The 26,144-nt window shown below is 43.9% G+C and overlaps 2 protein-coding genes across 3 annotated transcripts in view; one reads left to right on the top strand and one right to left on the bottom strand.

The window, feature by feature from the left end:
* Positions 1 to 26,144, top strand: part of LOC142487282 (sodium- and chloride-dependent transporter XTRP3A-like) — a 78,908-nt gene that overhangs the window by 44,792 nt on the left and 7,972 nt on the right. The window contains exons 3-4 of one of the 2 annotated variants that reach the window (XM_075586292.1): positions 19,283 to 19,421; positions 19,914 to 19,980. In XM_075586292.1, the coding sequence (XP_075442407.1) occupies positions 19,283 to 19,421; positions 19,914 to 19,969 (195 nt within the window). In that variant the 3' untranslated portion in view covers positions 19,970 to 19,980. Of the gene's footprint in view, positions 1 to 19,282; positions 19,843 to 19,913; positions 19,981 to 26,144 lie in introns of those variants that run through there. The other variant, XR_012799182.1, reaches the window with a different exon arrangement.
* SNRPD1 (small nuclear ribonucleoprotein D1 polypeptide) overlaps positions 25,644 to 26,144 on the bottom strand; it is a 6,336-nt gene continuing 5,835 nt past the window's right edge. Inside the window, exon 4 of the mRNA XM_075586293.1 lies at positions 25,644 to 25,935. Within this exon, the coding sequence (XP_075442408.1) occupies positions 25,859 to 25,935 (77 nt within the window). The 3' untranslated portion in view covers positions 25,644 to 25,858. The remainder of the gene's footprint in view (positions 25,936 to 26,144) is intronic.

Below are 26,144 nucleotides of genomic sequence, written 5' to 3'. Positions count from 1 at the left end.
CAGCAACTTGCCAACTTTAGTTGGCGGGCCGGATTGCCGTACAAATCTCAATTCTAGAGTGCCGATCAGCAGCGAAAAGCTGATCGGGGCTACTAGAATTGAGCGCGGTTCAGAAAGTGCTGGAAAATGGCTTATCGACACCCGGCTGCCGGAAAAAAATTTCCGGCTAAAAAAAATTACGATTTTTGGAGCTTATCGGCGCTTACTTAATCGGAGAGGCAATATTGGCAATAAAATGGTGAAAAACGGCTTTTCGTGCTTACTGCAGGAGGCCCTTTGTTCGGACAGACTACCCAGCGGGCGGTATGGAGCTGGCATTGGGAATCCATTGCTGGTATTTCACGCTTGCCGGCGTCCTGACACACACCCTCCTCTGACACCAGATGTGTAGAGCCAGATGAGCCCCCAGCTCTGATTAGCTGGTACAGCTATGATCCGTTCTGATTTGTCGCCAGCCGCTTCTCCATGTTGAACATAGAACAGCAAGGTCTATGTAAGGGTACTGGCCGATCAGAGATCCAGACGATCTTGAGCTTGGTCCGGTGAAGCACTGGCAGGCTTTTCAAAAGTGCTTTGCTCCAAATAGCAAACTACTTGGCACGGAGTTGCCGGAGAAGCCTAGTTTAGTTGATGTCAAGTTCCTAGATTGCGGCCAAGTTACAGCTTTTGCCCTGCTCGCGGTTAGCAGGTATAGCTAGGTACCTTTCCTGGAACGGGTACTGTGGTGTTCCTGGATGTGGAGTGGACAGGGTAAGCCTTCTGAAGCAGGCGCCCTGCACCTAGTGAGGCTAGGCTCCCCCCAAAGACACAGTTAAGTTTGTCTTTACTATGTTTTGTGTATCATTTGTATGTCTGCTGTTCTCACCAGAATAAACCTCATTTTATTTCACTATCTTGTTCTGCCTAGTAAATTGATCCCAAATGGTAAAGGTGTTTAAAGTACTGGTCTCCCGTGACAATAATATCATGAGATATCAGAGATTAATTTTAGTTGTAGGTTTCCATAAAAATACATGAAATCTTTTCATGGCAGTTCAAACCACTGACCATACCTAGTTTTGTGTTTGTCCAGAAAATTAGGCTATATGTGGTCAAAATCTGGGTTTAGGAAATCTAATAATCATAAAGAATAAAGAATCATAATTCTTCTCTGACAACAGAAACAAAACCCCTCTTTTTTTTTGTATCTTGAAAGGGATCTGTAAATAACAGGGTTGCAGGTGTAGGGTTGAAACATCACCCCCAAGGTTACAGCTTCAGTCGATGCTGATCCACGATCACACGTTTTTCTCTACTTTAAAATATTAGCTAGTGCTCTGGTGTTAATCCCAGGTGAAGATTAAGAGAGTGTGGGTGTAACAGGGACTTACCCCTGTTAAGAAACTTGCCGCTGATCCAGCTAATCACAGCTCTGTGAAATAGCCTGTTCTGAGACAGGAAGAGAGATTCCTGAGCTGACATTTGGAGCTGATACAGGAAAGCAGAGAAGCCAGCACAAAGGGGTGCTGAGATCAAGTCACCCAGAGACATATATTCCTGGACACGGGGAACCCAGGAACCTACCAGGAACCTACCAGAGACTGACATGAAGGGCCACTTGATTTAAGGTATCTCTTGAGACTCTGGGGAATAGGGTGGTAATGGGTTTATCCCTCCAGCCCTACAGATAGGGACTGGGGATGTAAGTTAGCCCTTCACAGGGATAGGTGTTTGTTGTTTTTTGTTGTTTCCATGTGTTTGTTGTACTTTTTAAGGAAACAGGCAATAAAGCCTTATTTTAATTTCACCTTAAAACAGTCTCCATTGCGTACCTCTGAACACGTCTCTTACATATGGTGTCAGAAGTTGGGATGAGAGGTGGCGCTTGAAGTTCAAAGGGGCCCCGGAGACTGCCTGTGAACATTTTTGTGCTTTTGCCTGCATACAGTTCCTGCAAACAGCCTGAGCAACAAAGCAAAGAATCACATGCAGAAGTGACCAGATTTAAAGGGCTACACATCCAAGCAGGAAAACTACACTGCACTGAAGAAAGCTACAATGCCACAGTTGAACTGGGAGGACAGCGATAGATGGTGACCCACACAAGGGACTGATGCTGTGACCAGAGTCTACCTCACCACTTTAAAAAAAAAAAAAGAAAAGGAAATAAAACCCTGGGAATTTAAAATGGCCACACGGCTGAAGTCAAATACAGAATCTGCAAGAAGGGGTAAGAAAATGTGTTCCTGGTGTAAAGAGCCCAGCCACATGACACAGTGTCCCTTCAGGCCTTATTCAGATGATGAAGATGGCCCCTACGTTGCCACCAGAAAAAGGGGAGCAGCCAGGACTATTTTTTTCAACGAACCAAGGAAATGCAGCAGCAAGCAATGCGATGTGGACCCAAGGAAGGTACAGAAGTTTTACTTAGCAAGTGCATATCCAGTATCACTGATGAGAAAGAATGTGTGCACAGTACTGCTGATGTTGTAAAACATACCAAAGTAAAGAAGAAGATAAAGTCTACAGATACGCCTGTGAGAGCTACGAACGCTACAAGCAAAGTCTGCCCACCCCTAGGACAAACACAATTTGGGGTTCTAGCGAATACAGTGACAACCGCTGCAATAGCGCCTCCTGAGGTCAGGAAGAAAAATACACATGATAGCCCCAAAATGGAGGACAAGATGTGGCATTCCTGTAATGAACCCTACCCTTCCGGTCGATAAGGAAGAAGACATCTCTTATGGGGAACCTGAACCGAGTCACACCCACAAAACACCCTAAGAATGTTTGGGGTGCCTGAACTCGGTACCAACCGAAAAGACCGCTCTCTAAGATGATGAATGTAATTGGCAGGAGCGGGAGCAGCAGATCACCGAATATTCCTGTTGGCTAACGCAACTGCAAGAAAAGCCTGGCGGATACAGTAAAGCTGCTGAAATTTCAAATAAAGACGGAGACCCCAGTATCCCTGATGGGACGGAGACATCCAAAACAAAAAGGCGGAAAAAGAAAAGCTGTTCTTCACTTACTGTGGAAGGAACAGACACATTCGCAGATCCCGCGGAGGAAAAGGGGGACCGAGATGCCCTGCAACCTAGAGAAAATGGAGGATGCGTCATGCGGATGACAGAATATCCAGAGGGCCCAAGGCAGAAGTCGGGTAACCCAAAGAAGTGTCTGTCAGTGCAAACAGTGAGGAACCCTCAACCAACCATCCCAGAGAAGCGGAGCCGGAACAAGTGAGTGACGATCCCTTTACCAGCCCTGAAGATGCCCTGCAAAATGCCAGGCATAACTGTGATCTGCTCCGTGAACAATTAAAATTGGAGAGAGAAAATAATGCTGAGCTAAAGAAGACGGTGCTTGCAATTTACCTGGCGGCCAAGACTGAGCTAGCCACTGCAAACACTACTAATGCCTCCATGGTGGAAAAACAGAGTCAATCTGATAGAATGATTGCTAATCTGAAGCATAAGTATGAGGAGGCACTGAAGGAGATTACAGTCTTTCAGCAAGAAGTTCGCAAGTACCATAGAGAGGTGGAAGTCTCTCAGAATGAGGTTCACACTCTCCGCATAGAACTGAATGCCTCACACCAGGGAGGTCAACAGTGTCCGGACAGAGGTGGACATATCCCAGAAGGAGGTTCATACTCTCCGCTCAGCACTGGATGCCTCACACCAAGAGATCAGCAGTAGCCGCACAGACCTGGAAGTCTCTAAAAAGGAACTTCACAGTCTCACTGAGGAGCTGGACATCTCTCAAAAAAACTATCCTCAGTCTTAATATGGATCTCAAAGTCTCTCAGAAGGAGCTTCAGACCCTCAATCTAGAGATTGAAGTCTCACGCCAGGAGACTGTCATTCTCAAAGCAGATGTGCGTAAATGGAAGAAGGACTACAAGGAGGCCCTGAATATTATAGAAACTGCAAAAATAGAAAATTTAAGACTGAAAGAAGAAAATTCTGATTTGACAAACCACATCAATAAAAAGAATGAAAAGCTGCACGAGCTTGAAAAAATAAAGAAACTTTTGGAAGATCAAAAGTTGAAAGCAGAGCACCAACTGCAAGGCCTGCGTACACACCTCCAGAATGCAGAGGAGAAGCAGCTAACTCTGCAGGAAGAGAATCTGCAGACTGCTAAGGAAATACAAGTGCTGCAGGAACATCTGATTACCCAGTGTGTCCCCGCAAAGAAGCACGAGAGACTGAAGGCTACCCTGAGCATCGCTAAAGGTCAAGCTTAGAGGCCAGGTGACTCGGTACAAGAGGGAGCACAAGAAGGTCCAAAAACTGAGACATGTAGCTGCGGCCCGAGCAAAGAAATTCAAGTGCTTCATAATATAATGAAGGAGACGTGGAAGCAATCTCAGAGAAAGTACAGTGAGGAGATGAATACCCTGAGAGGAGACTTGCAGGATGCACTTAATAAACAGGGATCTCTCGCGGATGAGATTACAGTACTACAAAAAAAAGGTATTGACACTGTCCAAGCGTCAGTATCAGACAGCAACTAAAACCCATGAAGACAAGGGTACAGTGAGAGCTGGGAACACCGCTCATCTGAAAAACAAGGTTGCAAAGTTTGAACCACCTAAACAAGCCCTAGCTAAAACTTCAGCCATCCAACAGGCAATAAAAAAAGGTATACGTGCAGAATCAAAACCAGAAGAATCCTTAGCTGATGATGCTGAAAATATAGGACATTCTCTGGAAGTGGATGTGGAATTGCAACTCAATCCCAAAGAAGCTGAACTGGCAACTCCATTGAGTGGAAAAAGTGCAGAAAGACAGCTTCAAGAGCGAAAAACTCAAAGTGCTATTCTTAAATGCTCTGCAACTGTCTCCATACAGTCTGCCTACAAAAAGAGGAGCGCTCGACACAAGGGAAATCTCATGACCACGAACTCAGTAAAAAGACTATACTTGGAAAAGTCCTCCTCGAGCGACTGAGGAGTGCTGATCTCAACCACCTTCGGGAGGAGACACTGTAGAGGGAGAAAGGGGGTGGCCCGGGATTAAAGGGGTTACACCCCATTTGGCCATCCCCTGAACTCACCAGGGAGACAAGGGGTTAACTGGGCTGAGGTCCAGAAATGTGATTTAACCCTTGTTATGACATGTAAATGTGTATTCCCCTGTTCCCATGTTTACTGTAATATCTGGTTTAATCAGTGTCTGCATCTCACACATACTAGGATCCATCCGGGAGCACAAGGGTTAATAGTTGTTTAGTGATTATAGCCCTTTGTGTAATTTTTCCGCCTTTTCAGGCACCATTTTGCAGGTTCCCATAAGCCGCCATTGAGGTTCCATGTGTTTCAATGGCGAATCTTGCTGTTGGGTCCTGTTTCCTGTGAAGACCAGCAGATGGCGTCCGAGAGGAGGAGCGGCGGTTTCCCGTTGTAAGTCAATGGGCCCATTGACTTCAATGGAAATCCCTCAAAGGAGCTTTCCAGGAACGAGTTGGCTGCCGTCCAAAAAGCAAAACCGCAAAGCGGATACATTTTCAATAGGAGAGCTTTGATCACTTAACAAGTCAAGTTCAACGACAAGTGGTGTGGGAATAAACAGTTCTAGAGCACCTAGAAATAAAATTCATTCTGCCCCTAGTTCCTAGACCTCCCCCCACTCGACCACAACCGGGTCCCCGTATCCTGGACCCCCGATAAGGGTCGAACCGAGAAGAGCGGGTCGCGCCATAGGTTCCAATGGCGGCGGCAGAAACGGCTCAGGAAAACGGCTGAGTTTCAAAAGCTGAAATTTGGGAATCCATAGCTCCGGTTCCGGAGGGTCCAGAGGATCAGGGTTTGGGGTATCTGTAGTCACTGCTCCGGCATCGCTGCAGAACCATCCTTGACCCTCTTGGACCAACCCGACGGAGTATGGACCCCCTTGAAAGTTCGGGACTTTTCCCATAGACTCCAATGGCGGCCAATCTCTATTGACCGGCTACGGCGGAAAACCCCCATTGACTTCAACGGCGGCGTCGTCCCGTTGAAAGTCTATGGCGGCGGATTCCCATAGCCGCCAACGGCGCCGGTTTGACATTGAAAGTCCCTGGCGGCGGAGCCCATTGTTTTCAATGGGGATTTAGTGAGAAACCGTGATTTAATTTACAGCGGAGATTTTTGTATTAAAATGAGAAACGGTTTTAAGTGTATTTGTGTATCTCCGGTTCCGAAGGTCGTAGCAAGTCGCAAATTAGACCATAGGGTGTCCCAGTTCCGGCATTGAGAACTGGGAAGTTTGGACCTGCTGGACCCAACGGAACCGGATATTTTAATATGTTTATGTTTTATCTTTCATACTGTGTTCCAAGGTATGGGTAAAACCCAGAGGAAATTCCTTTGCATACCAGGGTAGCATATGGCCAGAAAGGCGACCCAATGTCTAGGACTTAAGTATGGTTCAAAGGATTTTGTCACCTCTACTGTTTACATGAGGGTGGAGATTACTCAAACCAGAGCAGTCTTCAAGTGTTCCATTTCACACCTCACAACAAAGAATATCCTGCCAGGAATCCAATCTGGTAGACTAGCTGGCATTCCTGATGCAGATGAGGGGCTACATAAATGAGACCCCAGAGCTATACTGCGCATGTACCAGCTAGCAGGGGGGCATGTACACTGGCGACACACTTTATTCGAGCTTGGCTAGTCCCACGAATTCGGGTATACCCGGGTGTATTGAGGTTTGTGACTGTTTTCTGCCCGAGTGCATTGAGGTATTTTCCAGGCAGGGATTGAAGCATTTTATTCCCGCTGGCTGCAATACTGCACAGTATATATATATATACTGCATTACAATTCATGAATTTATGCCATCTGGTAGACACGCGAAGCATTGCAGCCTATTAAATACTAATCATTACCATTTAACAGATCAGCCGCCCATCAGCCAGGCATGAACCCAGGCTGGGAAGGCAAACGCAACGGGGCTTGTAAGAGGTGAGAAGCGGCGCATTCCAGGTATCTGCCAGGTACATACTGGGTATTTGCTCGAATAAAGTGTGTCGGTGCAGTATCAAAATGTGTTCCCACGTTAATGAGTGGCTAGAGTTAATTTGAAGACCAATCAACTGTACTTAATGTTAAGGATAGGGCACAAAAGATTTATAAACTGTTGTCCACCCTTTATCCTTTGTCTTCTGATATCATCTGAATTGTGACCTGATTGCGAGAGAATTGCTATGCTTCATACTTCTCATCCCCCATCCCCAAAGTAAGTGTACTTCTTGTCTGTTACTGTATTATTTCGTGTGTTCACCTATCCAAAGGAATAAATATACTTTATTATATCTAAGCCTCGTTCAGTTCAAACCCAGTATTTTGTGTAAATTACAACCTGTGATAAGCTATCGTCACAGACACGAATAAACTGGAGAAAGGGCTCCAATCCCAGCAGGACTGAGGGTTCTCTTCCTCCATCCACTCTCATTCGAGTCACTGAGATATCTCAAATGAGAGTGGAAGGATGGGCTTTGGCCGTGGTAAGCCCAAGCTTCCCACAAACAGGGGAGATATGTAACAGGGACGTACCCCTGTTAAGAAACTTGGCTCTGATCCAGCAGTGTGCCGGTTAATTGCTGGTGCAATCAACCCCATCTGCTAATCACAGCCTTGTGAAATAGCCTGTTCTGAGACAGGAAGAGAGATTCTTGAGCTGACATTTGGAGCTGACACAGGAAAGCAGAGAAGCCTGCTCACAGGCACTGTCTTGAGCACAAAGGTGTGCTGAGATCAAGACACCCAGAGACATATTCCTGGACACAGGGGACCAAGGAACCTACCAGAGGCTGACATGAAGGGCCACCTGATTTAAGGTATCTCTTGAGACTTTGGGGAATAGGTTGGTAATGGGATTATCCCTCCAGTCCTACAGAAAGGGACTGGGGAAGTAAGTTAGCCCTTACACAGGGCTAGGCGTTTGTTGTTTTTTGTTGTTTCCATATGTTTGCTGTCCTATTTAAGAAAACAGGCAATAAAGCCTTATTTTAATTTCACCTTAAAACAGTCTCTATTGCGTACCAATGAACACATCTCTTACAGTGGGTAAGAAGGTATTCCAGAATTTCTTATTTACTAACTTTTAGGTTATCGTGCGTCTGACATAATTCATGAGAATTACAGATTAATCTTTGTAACTGCTGTGATTACGCAGATCAAATAAGACCAAAAACATCAAACATATATCTAATTGCTACTTAAATTTCGGAAGTTTGAATGTATACTTTTGGGGACCTACAAACACCTGGTGTTTAAGGTGCTCATCTTGCTGTATATGCTCTTTATCCCTCTTGCACCTACCTATTTTGCCTGGGTCAAGAGAGTACCTAGTTGTCACAGGAGACCAGGTAAGTTACACCTTTATACCAGGATCATGTAATTGAGCAAAAAAATGGTAATGAAATAAATTGACGTTTATTCGCACAAATTCGCTTACAATGATACCCAAAAACAAGACAAAAAGACACACACTGGGGGTTTGGGGTCAAAAACTAGACTTTCCTAGGTGCAGTTTTAACCTGATCGGGACTTAGCCTGGAATCTCCTGGTACCCAAATCGGTTTGAAGTTCCACACGCCACGGCTCCCTTCTCTTCTGAGAACGTGGACTTTCTTGACCGCGAGTTATCCCAAATGTCATGAAACTCAAATCGGCATAAAATCCCAGTCGCGTCCGCTATGCTCGATTTTGAGAACTTGGCAGCAAAAAACTGGACTCAGTCTGGCTTACCTGTCTGGTCTCCGCAGAGACCCTTGGAACTGTTGGTCCCAAATGCAGGGGGACGGCGGATCCTTCAGATGCAACTCCTGATTGCTGGCTCCTTGTAATCGTTGCAAGAGCCAGTTCTGCTGTAAACACGCATGTAATATGCCCCAGGTCATTGCCAAGGAGGACATCAGCATCTAATCCGGGCAATACCCGCTCATCCCTTATGCCACGCCCGGCACCCCAATCACAATAGACCCGGGCAACCGGTGTGAGCCGCAGCCCATCACCTGTCAGGAGCATCTGCACCCCCGGTCCGGGGAGCAGATCCTCTGGTCTCGCCATATCAGGTTGGTCCAGAGTAACAGTGACACTGGAGTCACGCAAGTCAGCTGCTTGGCAAGCTGACACCACTGTCCAGCTGGACATCTCTGGATGGAACCTGGACTGGTGCACACTGATGTCCCTCCGTCTCTGCTGCTGTTCCTCTGGTGACAAGTGCAGATCTCTCTGTGGAAGTCCCTCTCTGGGCTGATTCAACGGCTGTACTTGGCTCCTCTGTGTGTGCCAGTCGCACCCGGGCGACCGGCCTCGCAGCTGGAGAACGTTGCCCTTTTTGGGGTACATTGGACCTTTCCTGGTCCTGACAGATTTGGTTTGACTGACCAATCTGATGGGACTGCGAGCACCCCCTCCCCGGGATAACCTCTGCAACTTTGGGTGCACTTCCAATGGCTGCAGACTGTAGAATCCTTTGAGGTGTGGTTTTGGCTGCCCTGGCCAGTGTGGCCAAGTCCAGGGCAGCCCTCCGTCCCCACAGAATAAGCAGAGCGGCAATTCCAGGCATAGAGACCGCTAGCCATTGGGGCTACCACGGCTGTACTCACTATCACTGGCCCCCCAACAGTGTCCATGTGGTGACCCACTCCCTCCCCTTGTCCTTTCATGACCACCAGGGTTGAATTAACCTCCTGCACCCAGGCTGTCCTGGTGGGCTCTGCAAGTGCAGATGAGCTGGGGGCTAGCTGGGTCCATGTGACCCCTTCATGGGTAACCCTCCTCCTCCATGAGGCAAAACGTGCAGCAAGTTCTGGGGTGTCCACTCCCTCCTCATGTCTTTGTCTCTGCCAGGGCTGGATTAACCTCCTTTTGCCTGGTTTCCCGAGAGACTGTTGCCCCTGCAGTTGTGAGTGTCCACTCCTCTGGTGAAGCTGTAACTGCTTTGTGAGATTCCAAGTCCTCCTCCAGCTGTGTCTCTGACCGACCGTCTATCGGTGAACTGTAGCTTTTACACCGGTTAAAAATCCTGGACCGGTACCATCCAAATTGCTTGCCCATGTTTGCCTGCAGGCACTAAGCTAAGTGACAGAGAGAGCCTGCACTTTTTCTGCTTTTGTGTAACGTGTTTACGCTATCTCTTGCTTTGGGAGCTCGCAATCTTCGAGTTTTCCTCCATGTTATAAGACCCCACAGGATTTTATAACATAGGCTCAATCTATCCCACACGCTGCAACCAGTTAATATATAGCCTATCACGGTAGACCAAGCTTATTAACACCTTCATTACCGGGATCATTGATTGAGCAAGCAGAGAGATAAAATAAATTGTATTTATTCACATAAAGAACGTACACAACTATGTTACACAAATTACAGGAAAAAGACACACTTACTTTGGAAACTGTGGTAAAAAACGAATCCTTCCTGGTTGCAAACACACAGCCAAAATGATCCAGGCCACTTCCATTCCAGTAGCCTCTTGCTTTGGAGTCTGGTCACTTAGCCTCTGAGAAATTTAGACGATTAACTCAGAGCTGGGAATCCTTGAACCACCCCTGGAATCTCACAAGATGGAACTTTATCTCAGCTGAAATCACACACCTCCCCCACTACACTTGCTCAGCCTTAAATACAATTCTTTCCCATTGTACACAACCTAAACCCAGCCCTGTCGTACATCAGTTGTGTGGTTGAGTCTTACCCCAGAGTAAAACTCCTCCCGCCCCAGTGACAGATAAAGGGTTAATAAAGCGCAACAAATATTGTGATAAAATCAAGCTGCAGCCTGAACACCTGCGGTTTCCCCAAACCGCAATTACATAAACCTGAACCAAAAAGTGCTCGTGGCGCAAAGTGACCAAATATAAACAGTGCAATGTGCAAATAAACCCAGTGATGTATAGCACTGAAAAAACATAATACTTTCACTCCATATGTAGAATTCCTCAGGTGCGTGAACTCCTGGTTAAGCTCATATGAAGAAAAGAACACAAATGCAGAGGGTATAGTGTAATAACATTTACTCATGATGACAAACAACACAGGGGGGGGGGAAACAAACTCACTCTCCCCGCTGGTATATAAGCAAGAAGTGACTTCAGGCACACTTCAACCCTTCTCCCGAAATGACTGCTCCCAAATCAACTTCTGGGCATGTAGAGACACATGCAAACTCCGGTCTCCTCCTTCAGCGCCTCTCACCCACGCTCAGAGTCCTCCGTCCGTTTAAACACGTCACAGCCTCCCCAGCCAATCCGGATTGTATAGGGTTAATGCGGTGGCCTCAGATAGTCAAAAAGCCCAACATGTTTCGTCCAAAGATGTCATCTAGGGTCCTGATTTTGCATGTGTCTCTACATGCCCAGCAGCTGATTTGGGAGCAGTCATTTCGGGAGAAGGGTTGAAGTGCGCCCAAAGTCACTTCTTGCTTATACACCAGCGGGGAGAGTGTAAGTTTGTTTCCTCCCCCCCTGTGCTGTTTGTCATCATGAGTAAATGTTAATACACTATACCCTCTGCATTTGTGTCCTCCCACCCCAGGACGTTTAAAAAATTGCTTTTCATATCTAAATGTACTCATAACTTCAGTTCTGTAATACTTACTGACCCGTGAGACATATTAATACATTTCGGCACGCGTGGCAGTCCAAATGAGACTAAATATAACAGTGTAATCCTAAAATTAAGAGAGATATTTAATGTCTCTTAGTACCTGCTAGACGTCACGTCTCGGTTCCACGGATACACACGTAATTTTTATCATGTTCAGCATAGGACGTCTCATGATATTTTCATATTTAATAAGGTTACTCAGGTTGATGTCTTCTGTAGCCATACCCCTGGCTACCCATACATCCTCTTGTCAAGAAATGCTTTGAAGCTCGGCCTCCTGGGTAGAGAACTTGTCACAGGGGCTATATTTCACACCTATGCCAAAATGTGTGACTTTGATCTAGGTTACGTGGACCATTTGAACAGAGGATATGGGCACTCCATTTGAGTTTTTCCTTCTAACAAAAGGGTTCACACCTCTGGGATCTCTGAGGCTTTCAAGTACTCGCTGTCTCTGAGACACATAGGCATCGGGCATGGTAGCCATGACTTAGAAATCCCAGTTCATTTACAGGTTATCAATATATACACATTAAACTATACCCATATAATAAAATATATTGTGTTCTGTGTGCTAAAAGTTATGAGTTCCTATTCTGGTGTCAGGAATGGAGTGAGTGTATATTCCCTGCAAATCACGAGCCTCATTCCTGGCACACGAGAAAAATACTTTTAAACTTTTGGACACTTTAAAAACCTGCTCATCTTCATAACCTACAGTAGCTGGAGCAGCCTCTGACCCCTAAACTAGGTTCAGTATACCTGGGCATTTAAGTGGGTACCTCTGTAATAGTGGGGAATCCCTGCATATATTTTAACCCCTTATGCCCCGTGTAGGCTGTGGGTATTCATTAACCCTTTGTGTCCCCATTTTAATAAAACAAACCTCTCATCCTTATACCTGACTGGAGTGTCTCATTTTACTTTTTCCTGGATTATGCTGAAGCAGGACATCCTAGTGGTGAGTCGCAAGAACGTTTTCAGGATGGGGTTTGCCCAGAGCCCTGGAGTTTCTATATATCCAACAATCTCCCTTGATTCCCAGATACATTTCTCGTGTAACTCATAATTGGAGAACCCTGATACATAGCCCCAATCTGAAAAGATTTTCTCTGGCAAACCCACCCTGAAACTTACCTCCTGAAAGTCTCCCGGTCCCAGCACCTCTGGAAAAGGTAAAACACAAGAATGGCAGTTGTCCCATATTTCGCACACGGTTACAGAAACGCATACACAATGCCCGGGCCGAAGCGCTGACACTCTAGGACTCCAAAACACGGATCAGGGGTAACCAAGTGGGCTTAACCTTTATTTATTGAGCCTGGTTACCCCCTCACCATCAGACTCTGGCAGGAAGGCAGGCCTTCCTGGTTTGAAATTAAAGCCGGTTGCGCTGCTATTCACGCAAGAGCAACTTTGAAAAGCCTTACTACGTGAGGACACGAATCTGATTGGCTCACAGATTCTTATAGTATTCTGAGTTTCAATCATGAACCCAATCAACGCGTTGGAAAATCCCCAAGCAGCCAATCAGAACCAAGCCGGCTAGGAAAGCTGTGTCATCGGGAAATCTGAAATGGCCAAGGGACATGCACAAGTTTGCCACCTCTGTCCCTGGCTATCTCAATGCCACCCGCTGGGACAGGCCTGGACAACACCCATTGTTCTCTGGACCAGGGTAGTTTGCCTTTCCCCGCTGCCTATTTGCTTATCACACACCTGGCATCCTCTGGTTGGTTTGAATGTCCAGCACTTACTGGTGCCTAAGAGTTCGCTCAGGCAGCCTGTTTGGACATTGGTTGTGAATGTAAAAGCACATTACATTACATTGTATTAAAATATATATTCCTACATTAAGGTATATGTTTAATATATAGAAACAACAGAGGGATAGGGAGTGATCACAGGACCATACCAATTGAATAATGTAGTCAAATATGTAAGTGAGGTAATCAAAAAGATGGGTGCAAACTGTGAACTGAAAAGTGAATCAGAAAAGGGGAAAAGGGGAAGGGAAACACAAAATGGATGTGCACCCTAAAAGAATTCACTTATATGCACACCAAACTAATGTAAAAATTAACTTTTAATAAATACCTTAAAACATATATTACCAAAGTAATGTGTAATGTGGATTAAAAATATATTAAATCAGAAATATCTGGCATCCATGTCTTTGATTATTGAGTCGTGCTGTCCCAGATGTCCACTTAATATTAGTGGGATACACAAGACAGGGGATGCTAGGAGTCAGGGTGTTACCCCCTCTGGAGCAACGATGAGACCCAGTAGTGAGAATATATAGTTGTTCACAGGTAGAGCTTCCTTGCTAGATGGACCAGCACTGCGCACTGCAATAAGGGCTTTGGTGTGTTAAAGTGCAGGTGCCTGGGTAGTAAAGCTAGCACATACAGTGTAATGATGATACAGACACTGCAACATACATCCACCAGACACAGCAGTGCTGGGGTGAATAGCACAGAGATAACTGTGAAAGCACCTCACATAGAGTGCAAGGAAAGCAGGCACACAAACTGTGGAAATTAATAAATAAACAACTATCTGCTAGGGTCTGCAAAGTTAGAACCAGGAGACTACAGACACTACATTAAAACAGCTCCAAGTAGGCGACTGACAACATTGCGCGTCCAGCACTTACTGGTGCCTAAGAGTTCGCTCAGGCAGCCTGTTTGGACATTGGTTGTGAATGTAAAAGAACATTACATTACATTGTATTAAAATATATTTTCCTACATTAAGGTATACGTTTAATATACTTCTAAGTCTATGGGTATAGGGAACAGAATAGTAAAAGTGTTGTAGTTTATTTATATCTGATTTTATTCCCCACACACTAACTTTTAGACATAGCCTGGACTCTGAGAGTCCCCCCACAACCTTATCTGGGTTGTGTTTTCAAGGGAAAGTATTGCCGGGACAATGTGCCTACATATCCGAGAATCAGGCATGATTCCTGGGTATTTATAGGGGAACTGACAACTTGGACCCCAACCTCCAAAGCACATTGTTAACAATTCCTCCGCAAAACTCCCCTTGAAACTCATCCCCTAGCAATCCCTGCTCGTTGGCATGCCCGGAAAAGGAAAAACATTAAAAAAAATATTTTTTATTACAGACAGTATATGAACAGTTACTGGGCCCAAGAGTTAACTCTCTTGAACCCTTATACACGGAACTGGGGTAACAAACACGGGAAATTAGCCTAGTATGGGCACTCATACAGCAAGTGGATGTAAGGTGAAAAAGTTAAAACTGTAAAACTTTATTATCCAAGCTTAAAATAAAAGGTGTTAAAACGAATATTAAACGCTACGATCCTATAAATAGGAACACTGATGTCAGTACTCTGGATCTAAAATAGACTGCTGCAAATGAGCATCAATATGTATCCGGCAGTAAAGAACAAGTGGATAGCAATCAACCACTGTCCAGAGTGAACTCAGGCAAAACTAATAACCGTATTGCGGTGATGTGCGTAGTAGGGGAACCCCAGAACTAAAGTAGTGTAATAGCAGTAACTACAAACCCTAGACAGGTCTGCCAAGTTGATAAAGGCATGAACCTTCTTAATAGAAGGTGAGGGTAACACTGCTATTAAAGATGAATAGCATGGTCTGGGGTACACTAATAAAGGGGCTCAACTATTCGGGTATAAGAACCCTAAATAAGTCTAAGACTTAGAGCCAGGGGAAAATGTATTTCCCTTTGCATACTGAATGGTGCTAATGAATGATACTGCACAACACCACCAATCACACCATAGGAAAAATGAGCTGACTGAATTACAAGTCAAGCTCATGTGCCTCCAGTGAGCAGAACTACACAGGTAAGGTATAGCTGAATGAACAATTCAATATCACAATGATGCCATACACGAAGAATATACAGCACTGATCCGGTACCAGCTGTTGTCAGAGCTGGTCAATAATGGATCAGTGCTCCAAGTAGTAATAGACGGTATATAAAAATCAGTGTGAATACCGCACTAAACCAAACCCAATACTGTTGTCAGAGTAGGTTATTAAAGGTCAATGCTCAAAGGAGGTGAACAGTAATGATGTACATAGGATACCACACTGACCGACACCAGCTCTGTTGTCAGAGCTGGTCAATAAAGGATCAGTGCTTGGATGTAAGTATATAGTATAGGCAGCATAATACGGGTACACTCGGTGCACCCTAATCCTAATGTGTGACCAGTATTAGAGTACTTGTGTAAACAGGTGAACAAAAAGGCGCGAACAGCTTAATAAGAAGTGAATAAATAATAATGGTGTAAATGATAAAATTAAATAGATGTGATGACCAAAAAACCCCTCAGCTCAAACCTCACTGGTGGGACCTGTTTCACGGGTTCCAAAGTTTAGAAGTATCTCAGAACATCCAGGGGGAGCATATAGTGGGTTGAGAAAACAAAACAAGATACACAAATATAAGTGCAGACGTAATGCAATCAGTGAATAAATGTGGCAGTGTCTTGGCTCATATAGCTGCTCTACTCACAGGACTAAAGTGTATATATAAGCAGTTGGCAAATAGGGTTGCCACCCTTGATGGTATGAAGGCACCGGACCCCCTATCGATACTCCGTCAGCATAAACCGCATGTATAAAGAGAGAGAAAACTACATAGTGCGATCAATAATATAAACTTTATAAAAAATTAATGGGTAAAAAATGCGCACTTACAATGTGCTAATATAATAAAAGCATTGGTCACAAATTGTGAGATGTCCCGAGCAGCTCAACGCCTCCCTGGGTCATCAGGCTGAATGCCACGGCACTGTATCCACGATCGGAGCCTCCCTCTGTGCGCCCGTCTGATCCTCTGACGTCACGGCTGCAGGTTTGGTTCAGCTACGGGTCGCCTCCAAGACCAAAATAGGTCTGCTGGTTTCCTCTACGCGTTTCGCCCAGCTACCAGAAACTGTTCTCGGCTTCGTCAGGAGTATAATGAATAGCATGCTAGTGGCTGTTTAAATACCCTTTGGAAATGCTAATTTAGCTAAAACATTCAATAAATCAATTAAGATTGCACCTGGAGTTGGAGTTGAACATGGTTGGAAGTTATAATACTTGTTGTTATTAGAGACTTAATAACGTGGGATAACATTGTTATGGACACAGTATGTTCGTACATTACGGCAGATATCATACATATATCACAACTTTACCCTTAATGGGTATTATGAAATGTCATTCTGTATTTCACTTGCTAATATACGTGATTGTCAGATTTAATATGTTTACTGCGATCTCAATCGCTTCAATAAGAGATGGGAAGGGGAGGAATCTTCTTATAATAGACTCACTATGTATTGCAATATTAAGTGGTGATGAATAAATATATAATTAGATGATAATATTAGCTGGTCAGTATGTTAAATCTGATCTAGAAACAAGGGAGGGCAAGGATCTCTATTAAGGTATTAGATGTAAACAATGTCCGAAAAAGAGACTGATGAGGTATATCTAGTAGAACAGGCAAATACATAAAGTATGGACTTAGTTATGTCTTTATAAATTCTCACAACATTTAAAGGGAGTAGTGGTCAAGGCTTATATATGTTCAATATTCAATAAGGGATGGAACACGATATAAGAACGATACTAACGTTGATCACATGCACATAAAAAGTATGGACTTAGATATGTCGTAATAAATTCTCATATCACTTAAAGGGAGCAGTGATCAAGGTTTATATGTTATTAATATTCAATAAGGGATAGAACACGATATGAATGGAAGAATCAGAGCCTACCATTAAAAAGTATGGTGTACGAATGACATTTCATTTACAGTGAATATGAGAACATATATAGCAAGATAAACATAGACATAACAACATCGTATTGTGCTAGCACTATAGAGACTTGCTGCCATTTAGGGATGCTGATCTGAAACGAGAAGCAGGTGAAAGAGCGAGGGAAAACAGAGACAAGGCTAAACAATATTAATGTACAGTATCCAAAGGAGATTATTTCAAAAAAGGTGTGAGATCAATCTCAGCATTTAGACCTCTAGGGGCTAGTGTTTTAAGTCGGTGGATCCAAAAGGTTTCACGTTTTAATAGTTCCAAACCCCTATCTCCTCCCCTCCAATGGGGTAGGACATGTTCGATGGCTTTGTATTTTAGGCATGTCGGTTCACCACCATGGAATTCTGTGAAGTGATTAGGAATGCTGTGGTTAGTTAATTTCCTCTTAATTCCACTAAGGTGTTCAATGATTCTTGTTCTTATAGGTCTTATTGTTTTGCCTATATATTGTAACTTGCAGGAACATTCTATCATGTAAATTACATGATCTGTCCTGCAAGTCATAGAGGTATTGATATCAAAAATTTCACCAGTAACACTAGTTGAACTTTGTTTGTTCCTGTGATTTAAACCGACATTCCTTACAGTTAGTACAGCCAAAAAAGCCTTTTTTATTTAGCCACATATTATCCTTAGATTTAGCCTCCCTGAGTGCACTAGGGGCTAGTTTGTTCTTGAGATTGCATGCTTTGGTGAAAATTACATTCGGTCTTTCAGGAATACTAGGGCCTAGGACGGGATCGTTTTTGAGAATATCCCAATGTTTGGAAATTATACTTCTCACTTTTCCAGCATCCCTACTGTATCCTGTTAGAAATGCAAAATCAAATTTATTGTTCCTAATTGTGTCCTTTTTTTTAGATACCAACAAATCTCCTCTCTGAACTCCCTCTACCTTTCTCCTCACTGATTCAATTTTATCCTCACTGTAATTTTTTTCCAGAAATCTCTCTTTGATTTTTACAGATTGTGACTGGTATTGTTCTATATCTGTAGTTTCTTATTATTCTAGTGAACTGGCTTGATGGTACATTATCCATCCATCTGGGCAAATGGCAGCTGTCTCTTCTAATAAAGTTGTTCTTGTCTATTTCTTTGAAGTATGTCTTTGTTTTTATTGTTCCTTCTTCAATATATATGTTCAAATCTAAAAAATTAATTTGTGTGTGACTCCATTCACTCGTGAATTGTAGATTGTATGTGTTGACATTCATACTTTCAATAAATTTAATTAAAGTGTCTTCACTGCCCCTCCAAATAAAAATAATATCATCTATGTATTATTAGAGTAGCCAGATTCAATAAGATCCTTAGATCAGATCAGACAGTTTGGAGCATACGATGTGAGGCACGCTAAACTTGCCAGCGAACAGTGCCGTGTTTATTAGTTTTGCCTGAGTTCACTGTGGACAGTGGTTGATTGCTATCCACTTGTTCTTTATTGCCGGATACATATTGATGTTAATTTGCAGCAGTCTATTATAGATCCAGAGTACTGACATCAGTTTTCATATTTATAGGATCGGAGTGTTTAATACTCGTTTTAACACCCTTTATTTTAAGCTTGGATAATAAAGTTTTACAGTTTTAACTATTTCACCTTACATCCACTTGCTGTATGAGTGCCCATACTAGGCTTCTTTCCTCTCTGGTTGTTCTAGTTATTAACCTACATAGGGAGCATCTGCAACATACTATATCTCTAGCAGCTGCGGGCGTTACACCATTAGTTCACATAACCAAAACGGGCATAACCTTTGAGAGGCTGGTTACCCTCTACCGTCACACTAGTGTTGTGCCTAAATATTTTCTAATCTTCAACTCTTAACATGCAGTTTTCTTCATTGCAGGGTCAACTTGTCACCAAGGATTATCCAACACACGCCTTGGTTGTCATTGGACTTCTTGTTGCAGCATCTATTTCCTGCATTCCCTTGGGAGCAGTGGTAACCTTCATCTACAACAGGCTAAAGAGAACTACAAATTGTAGTATGACAACTCAAACCTAAAAATGTCTTTATCTCTTGTGAAGCTCTTTATATAAAACTGCATAAAACAAACTGATATAGATTGATATATAGTACAATCAGCTTTTTTTTTTAAATATATTTGTATTTTGTGACATGAACAGACAAACAGCAAATTATGTCCCATAATTTACCATGATAAAACATAATAGGTCTACGTAACAGATGCAACTAAATAAAAACAGGTTTTAGCAACAAATATAAACTTGTATTTAATGTCTAAGATGTGAAATGGGTAAGGCCACCGATAGGAGAGGCACAAATACAAATGTCATGGGCCAGGCAGAAGGGCATCCCAGAAGCTAAACTCAACTTCCATGTCGAGCGCCCGGGAAGAGTACGAGGGAGAACGATTAAGGAAAAGGCAGCAGGAGGACGATAGAACAGAAAACAAATCACTGCTGAAGAAAACATCTAAAATAAGTTTTAAAATAAAATTACTCTTTTGAAACAGATGCTGAAGTCAAGAGGGACCCTTTAGCAACAGTGGGGCAGGTTTCAAGAGAATAATATTTGTGCAGGTATGTTTCTTCCCATAATCCCAAGAACCTGTATACATACTGTACAAACCGTTTTCTATTCCGTATCCTAGTTTTGCCAAACGTATTTGTTAAAAATAACCAAGACCTAAAATAATGGCAGAATGCTTGAGAAGAATACATACACAATGAGAAAAGCAGATAACACAACTGGAGAGTGGCATTACATATTGCCAAGAATTTTGATAGACCAGGAAAGTTCATTGACCGGTTGCTTAAGGCAGGGGTGCGCAGCAGTTGCAGAGGGAATGTGCTCTTCCCCAGTACATTTAAAATAAATGCTGGGGGATCACGTGAGGCCTCTGCAACTTCTGCCGACAGCCCTGCGACGCATCAGCAGGGTGCCTCAGAAGTCCGCACTTAAGGTATGTATGATTCACTTTCCAGAATTGCCAGTCATATAATGTGCTTGTGAATCCTCAATGTATCCGCTGCCCTGCCTTACTCAACTTTAATGCACTAAAAAGAGAGGAACTTTCATTCATGATTTTGTATTAAAAGTTAAGGGAAACATAACTACTTTACTGTTTGTACCCCAGCAGCACTCACACCCACTTTCATAGCGCTGGCACACTTAACCTAAGTTAGCTCCGAGCCTGTGCTTTGTGAAAAAGCGGCTGGAGTTTAACAGCCTATTTTCCACTTTGCGGTTTGAAAGTGAAACATTGTTGCAATACTCAGAACTAATACATAACTGTGACCACACTCATTCAACGTAGCTTAGTATAATACATGTGGTCCCCCTATTCCTAGCAGGACACACAATTCGAACGCATTTACAGACTTGCAGCTAGCAGTGGACTGCACAGCTGACACTTCACATTTACAATGACTATGGAGCACCCAGCCGGTCATAATACCTTTATTTACTGGCCTGGGTACCCCCTCACCGTAACAAACCTCCCCTCAGATTCTTCAACTAACCATTTTGAAAAAAAAAAACAGATCCATTTGTGAATGGATGTTGTGTTCGTACTACCCAATCACTTGAACATCAGGACTACATATTTTTTTTATATTAGGAGCAGAAAAATACTATTGATTGTGCATATAGCTTAAATAAATCAATTTCTGAACTGAATTGGTTACTAATAATTCAGTGAATCTGGACATTAAAAAACATAAAAAATAAAATAAATACTCAGTTGGTGGTGCTATTTTCAAGTGGGAATGTATAAAGCAAAACGAAGAGAAACCAAATTCTAATTTAACTACCTCCGAAAATATATTCAGAGGTTGAGAATAGTAGGGAGGAGTACCAAGCTATATTGGTGATCTTTGCTGTAAAACACTGGCATTAGTGAAGGGAAAAAAAATAATACATTTGTGCTTTAAACACCCTAGCAAGTATGCAGTTGCTACAAAAGAGTTCTTATTAAAAAAAAAAAAAAAAAAAAAAAAAAAGATTACTGGATAATTATTATTGTGTAGTCAAATTACTTTTTCTTCTTCAAACCAAGTTACGTTTGAAATAAAAATGTGTGTGGTTATTTTATACATTGTAGGTAGGCGTTTATTTATTTTAACCACAATTTATTTTTCTTCAATTAAATCTTTTATACAGCCTTTTAATTAAGAATTTTCCAGAAGCATAAACAAAAGCAAAAAAACCCCATTGAAACAAACCGCAAGTATATGAAAATACAAATTTGAGTTTGGAACATTTAACCTGCACTTGGGCTTCAGTGTTCACTGGACTTGCCACAAGTTGAATGTTTCCTACAAAGCAACTGCAGGAACAATTTCTAAATATAAACCAGTTTGCTGCCATATAGTTTACAAAGCAGCAAAGGGAAGACAAAAGTAGACAATTGTCCTGTGAATACCTTGAGGTAGCAAGTTTGCTTCCAGATCCAATTAATTGGTAGAAAAAGTGGTGAAATGTCCTCGGGCGCGTCACTCTGCTTGCGGCTCCACGACGTATAATACGTGCAAAGTAGAAGAGAAAGGGGAGGGCCACAGTAAGAAAAACAGCACAAAATTATGCACACTTCTTCATTAGGATAGGGAGAGGGGGAGGGAGGGGTGGGAGAAGAAGACAAGGCAAGAGAGATGTTGAATCAAACTTTTTAGGTGGAGACACTCACATCAAATCTCTAGTGTCTTGAGCTGATGTCTCCTCCTCTATATATGATTAGGTGGGTTGTAGGTGAGGAAATGCCCTCTGGTATCTTCCTTGACAAAAAATAAAAGGGAGAAAAAAATAGTGCAATACAATTTAATTAAACAGTGGGTGGATGAAATTTAAAACTTACAAGCGACCGATATATTTAGGCATAGGAAGGAGATGCCGCCAGACTCCACAACGTGTCCCTTTCTGAGTTGGGGTGTTTCGTCTTGGCTGATCCCTGCTGGCAAAGGTTCTTTCCGTCTGTATGCTGGGGTGTATGCGGCTGTAGCGTTGATAATCAAGGCCCATGCACAGGCTATGTTCTCCTCCAGCCGCCTATCCCCTCTGCAGAGACAGTCTTCAGCTTCCTAACTCCGTTGCGCATGCGCAGACGGCGGGACGCTAGGCCAGGATACAAGATCCAGGGAAAAAACCAACTCCTCACTACGGTGGCTTGGAGTAACCAAAAAACGTCAGACGCGTTTCGCCAATGCTTCCTCAGTGACGTAGGCAAGTTCAGGGTAGCAGCAGTCTTTTATACCTTGCGATTTCCTCAGTTTAACTCTAAATTTGCTGGTTTCTCTCTGGTCATGTGAGATGTTCTAATACTACCAATCTATACTCTATAATTAGAGGAAGAATGGTCCTGGCATTGAACCTGTCTCAATCAGCTGCATTAAAAGAACCAACCGGACTTAGGAAGCTGAAGACTGTCTCTGCAGAGGGGATAGGCGGCTGGAGGAGAACATAGCCTGTGCACGGGCCTTGATTATCCACGCTACAGCCGCATACACCCCAGCATACAGACGGAAAGAACCTTTGCCAGCAGGGATCAGCCGAGACGAAACACCCCAACTCAGAAAGGGACACGTTGTGGAGTCTGGCGGCATCTCCTTCCTATGCCTAAATATATCGGTCGCTTGTAAGTTTTAAATCTCATCCACCCACTGTTTAATTAAATTGTATTGCACTATTTTTTTTTCCCTTTTATTTTTTGTCAAGGAAGATACCAGAGGGCATTTCCTCACCTACAACCCACCTAATCATATATAGAGGAGGAGACATCAGCTCAAGACACTAGAGATTTGATGTGAGTGTCTCCACCTAAAAAGTTTGATTCAACATCTCTCTTCCCTTGTCTTCTTCTCCCACCCCCTCTCCCTATCCTAATGAAGTGTGCATAATTTTGTGCTGTTTTTCTTACTGTGGCCCTCCCCTTTCTCTTCTACTTTGCACGTATTATACGTCGTGGAGCCGCAAGCAGAGTGACGCGCCCGAGGACATTTCACCCCTTTTGAAGTGAAACTTCTTTAGTGGCACCTATTCTGATGGAGTAAAACGGGAGAGTTGAGGGGGAAATGTGAAACGGAAGTGACGTCATGGCTCCCCCCCTCCCCCCGCATCTACTGTGACGCCGCCGGCACCGCTCCTAACAGCCACCGCTCCCCCCCCCACACACCCGCTGTGACATGCGGCGCCGGTGGCGCCGCTCCTATCGGCTGCTGTTACCCCCACACGTCAGCTGCCATGGGTATAGCAAGATGGCTGCCGCAGAGCTTCCGGTGCTAGAGTGAAAGGTGTAGCAAGCGCAGGGATTTTAAATCAGACTCAGTGAGCCGCTGCTCAGCCTCTCACCTCCCTCCCCTTCCCTGTGTCCCGCTGACTGAGCGCTGCCGGGGCCAGAGGAGCCCAGGGATCATGGAGGGTAACCGAGAGGAAGCAGAGCAGTGTGTCGCTGACATGCTGAATTGCCGATGGACAGGAAGGGAGGAGGGAGGAGGGAGGGAGGAGATCGGACCTGGCAACGATGTCCACATTAAAGGATATCAAAAGGAAGAATAGGCTGGGGAGAGGGACATCACATTGAAAACATCACAGTCCTAGTGATTCTGTGTGTGTGTGTGCAGCGAGTAGCAGGACAGGGCAGAAGTGGATGTGCATTCCCTGCCCTTGCAGCCAGCCGTTCACTGCGTGTGTGTGTGTGTGTGTGTGTAAGGTACAGTCAGTGTCAAATGCTGCCGATGCTGCTTCTGATGGTGAGATATAGCTGCATGCAGCTCCTGGTGTTCTGTGCTCTCTGCTAATATGCACTGAAGGAACCATCCAGACTGGCATGAGCCTTCAGCAGAACAATTAAAGACTGTCAGAACAGGACACACTAAACACTGGAAATCTCAGTGCTAGTAAATACTCAGGTTAAGGAAATAGCAAGGTATCTGTATGACAAATCTCAACTGTCAACCCAAATGAAATATAACATTCTTCTGTGTACTGGAAATATCTGATCTATACAAAGTCAGCAATATATCAGATTGTAAAATGCAGTGGTCACAGTACTAATACAACCTCAGTGGTGCTGTGCTTGACTGCAAGAGAGAGCACAGTTATTTGAGCAAAGGACACTATAATAATGGTACTAATTTTACAAACATGGTGTATTCATGCAGAATATAAAGGGTGAGACTATTTGTAAAACACATCTCAGTCACAGTCACAGTCACAGTCACAGTCACAGTCACAGTCACAGTCACAGTCACAGTCACAGTCACAGTCACAGTCAGTCGCACACTCACAGTCGCACACTCACAGTCGCCCGCACACTCACAGTCACCCGCACACTCACAGTCACCCGCACACTCACAGTCACCCGCACACTCACAGTCACCCGCACACTCACAGTCACCCGCACACTCACAGTCACCCGCACACTCACAGTCACCCGCACACTCACAGTCACCCGCACACTCACAGTCACCCGCACACTCACAGTCACCCGCACACTCACAGTCACCCGCACACTCACAGTCACCCGCACACTCACAGTCACCCGCACACTCACAGTCACCCGCACACTCACAGTCACCCGCACACTCACAGTCACCCGCACACTCACAGTCACCCGCACACTCACAGTCACCCGCACACTCACAGTCACCCGCACACTCACAGTCACCCGCACACTCACAGTCACCCGCACTCACAGTCACCCGCACTCACAGTCACCCGCACTCACAGTCACCCGCACTCACAGTCACCCGCACTCACAGTCACCCGCACTCACAGTCACCCGCACTCACAGTCACCCGCACTCACAGTCACCCGCAGTCATCCTCACACTCACCCGCAGTCGCGCTCAGTCAACCGCACACTCAGTCACCCGCACACACGAGGAATTCACACTTAGTGCAAATAGCTAATACAGGCGATGTGTGCAGAGCACGCGCATTCTAAGTCAAATTTATTTGCGTTTTGTCAATGAAATTGTATTTTGATTTTTAATTAAAACATCACCAACACAAATACAATTTCTGTGACAAAAGTCAAAGAAGTTTCACTTACTATGCGCGTGCACAGCACACACAGCTTTTTTTTTTTCTACCCATATTCATACAGAGGTTGGTGTATCACCTCTGAAAGACTCAGGCAGCGGAACCACTTTGTGGAAAGGACTGAAGCTACACACCAAATAGTAGGCTAAATTTTCTGGCGCGAATTTTCTCTCTTTTCCCAGATCCAATTAATGTTTTCAGCCAGATGCCTATGAAAGATATTTTTTATTAGATGGACACTTTGTTACAAGTTAAACAGTTTGCTTTTTGTCTAACCAAGAAAAATATTGTACATCCTCAATTGATGTGTACAAGGACATATTAAACAGAAAACCAACCACACCCATTCTAGCATTTATTAAAAATTAACAAAATCTGTACAAAAAGATAATTCCTGGTGATCACTTGCATCCTTTGTAAGTTATCGTCTTGGGCCACCTCTCCCTCTTCCCCGGCCTCTTCCTCTGCCACGGCCTCTTCCTCGTCCTCGTCCAGCAACTGAGAAAAACAAAAACGAGTATATTTAACAAAGGGACAGGGTATTATAAAATTCAACTGCAAAGTTTTGCATCAATTAAAATGCTCTAAAAGAAAATTGTTAAGTTTATAGTACAGTAGAGTATCCGTTATCCGACAGCTGTAACTCCCCACCCCCCCCTCACCTCCTGACAACAGGCTTCAGTGGAGCAGGGCAGTAGAGGAAGAAG

The sequence above is a fragment of the Ascaphus truei genome, chromosome 2 (assembly GCF_040206685.1).
Source record: "Ascaphus truei isolate aAscTru1 chromosome 2, aAscTru1.hap1, whole genome shotgun sequence".
NCBI classification, from domain to species: domain Eukaryota; kingdom Metazoa; phylum Chordata; class Amphibia; order Anura; family Ascaphidae; genus Ascaphus; species Ascaphus truei.
Note: the sequence above shows the minus strand (reverse complement) of the source record. Positions and strands in the feature narration are given on the sequence as shown.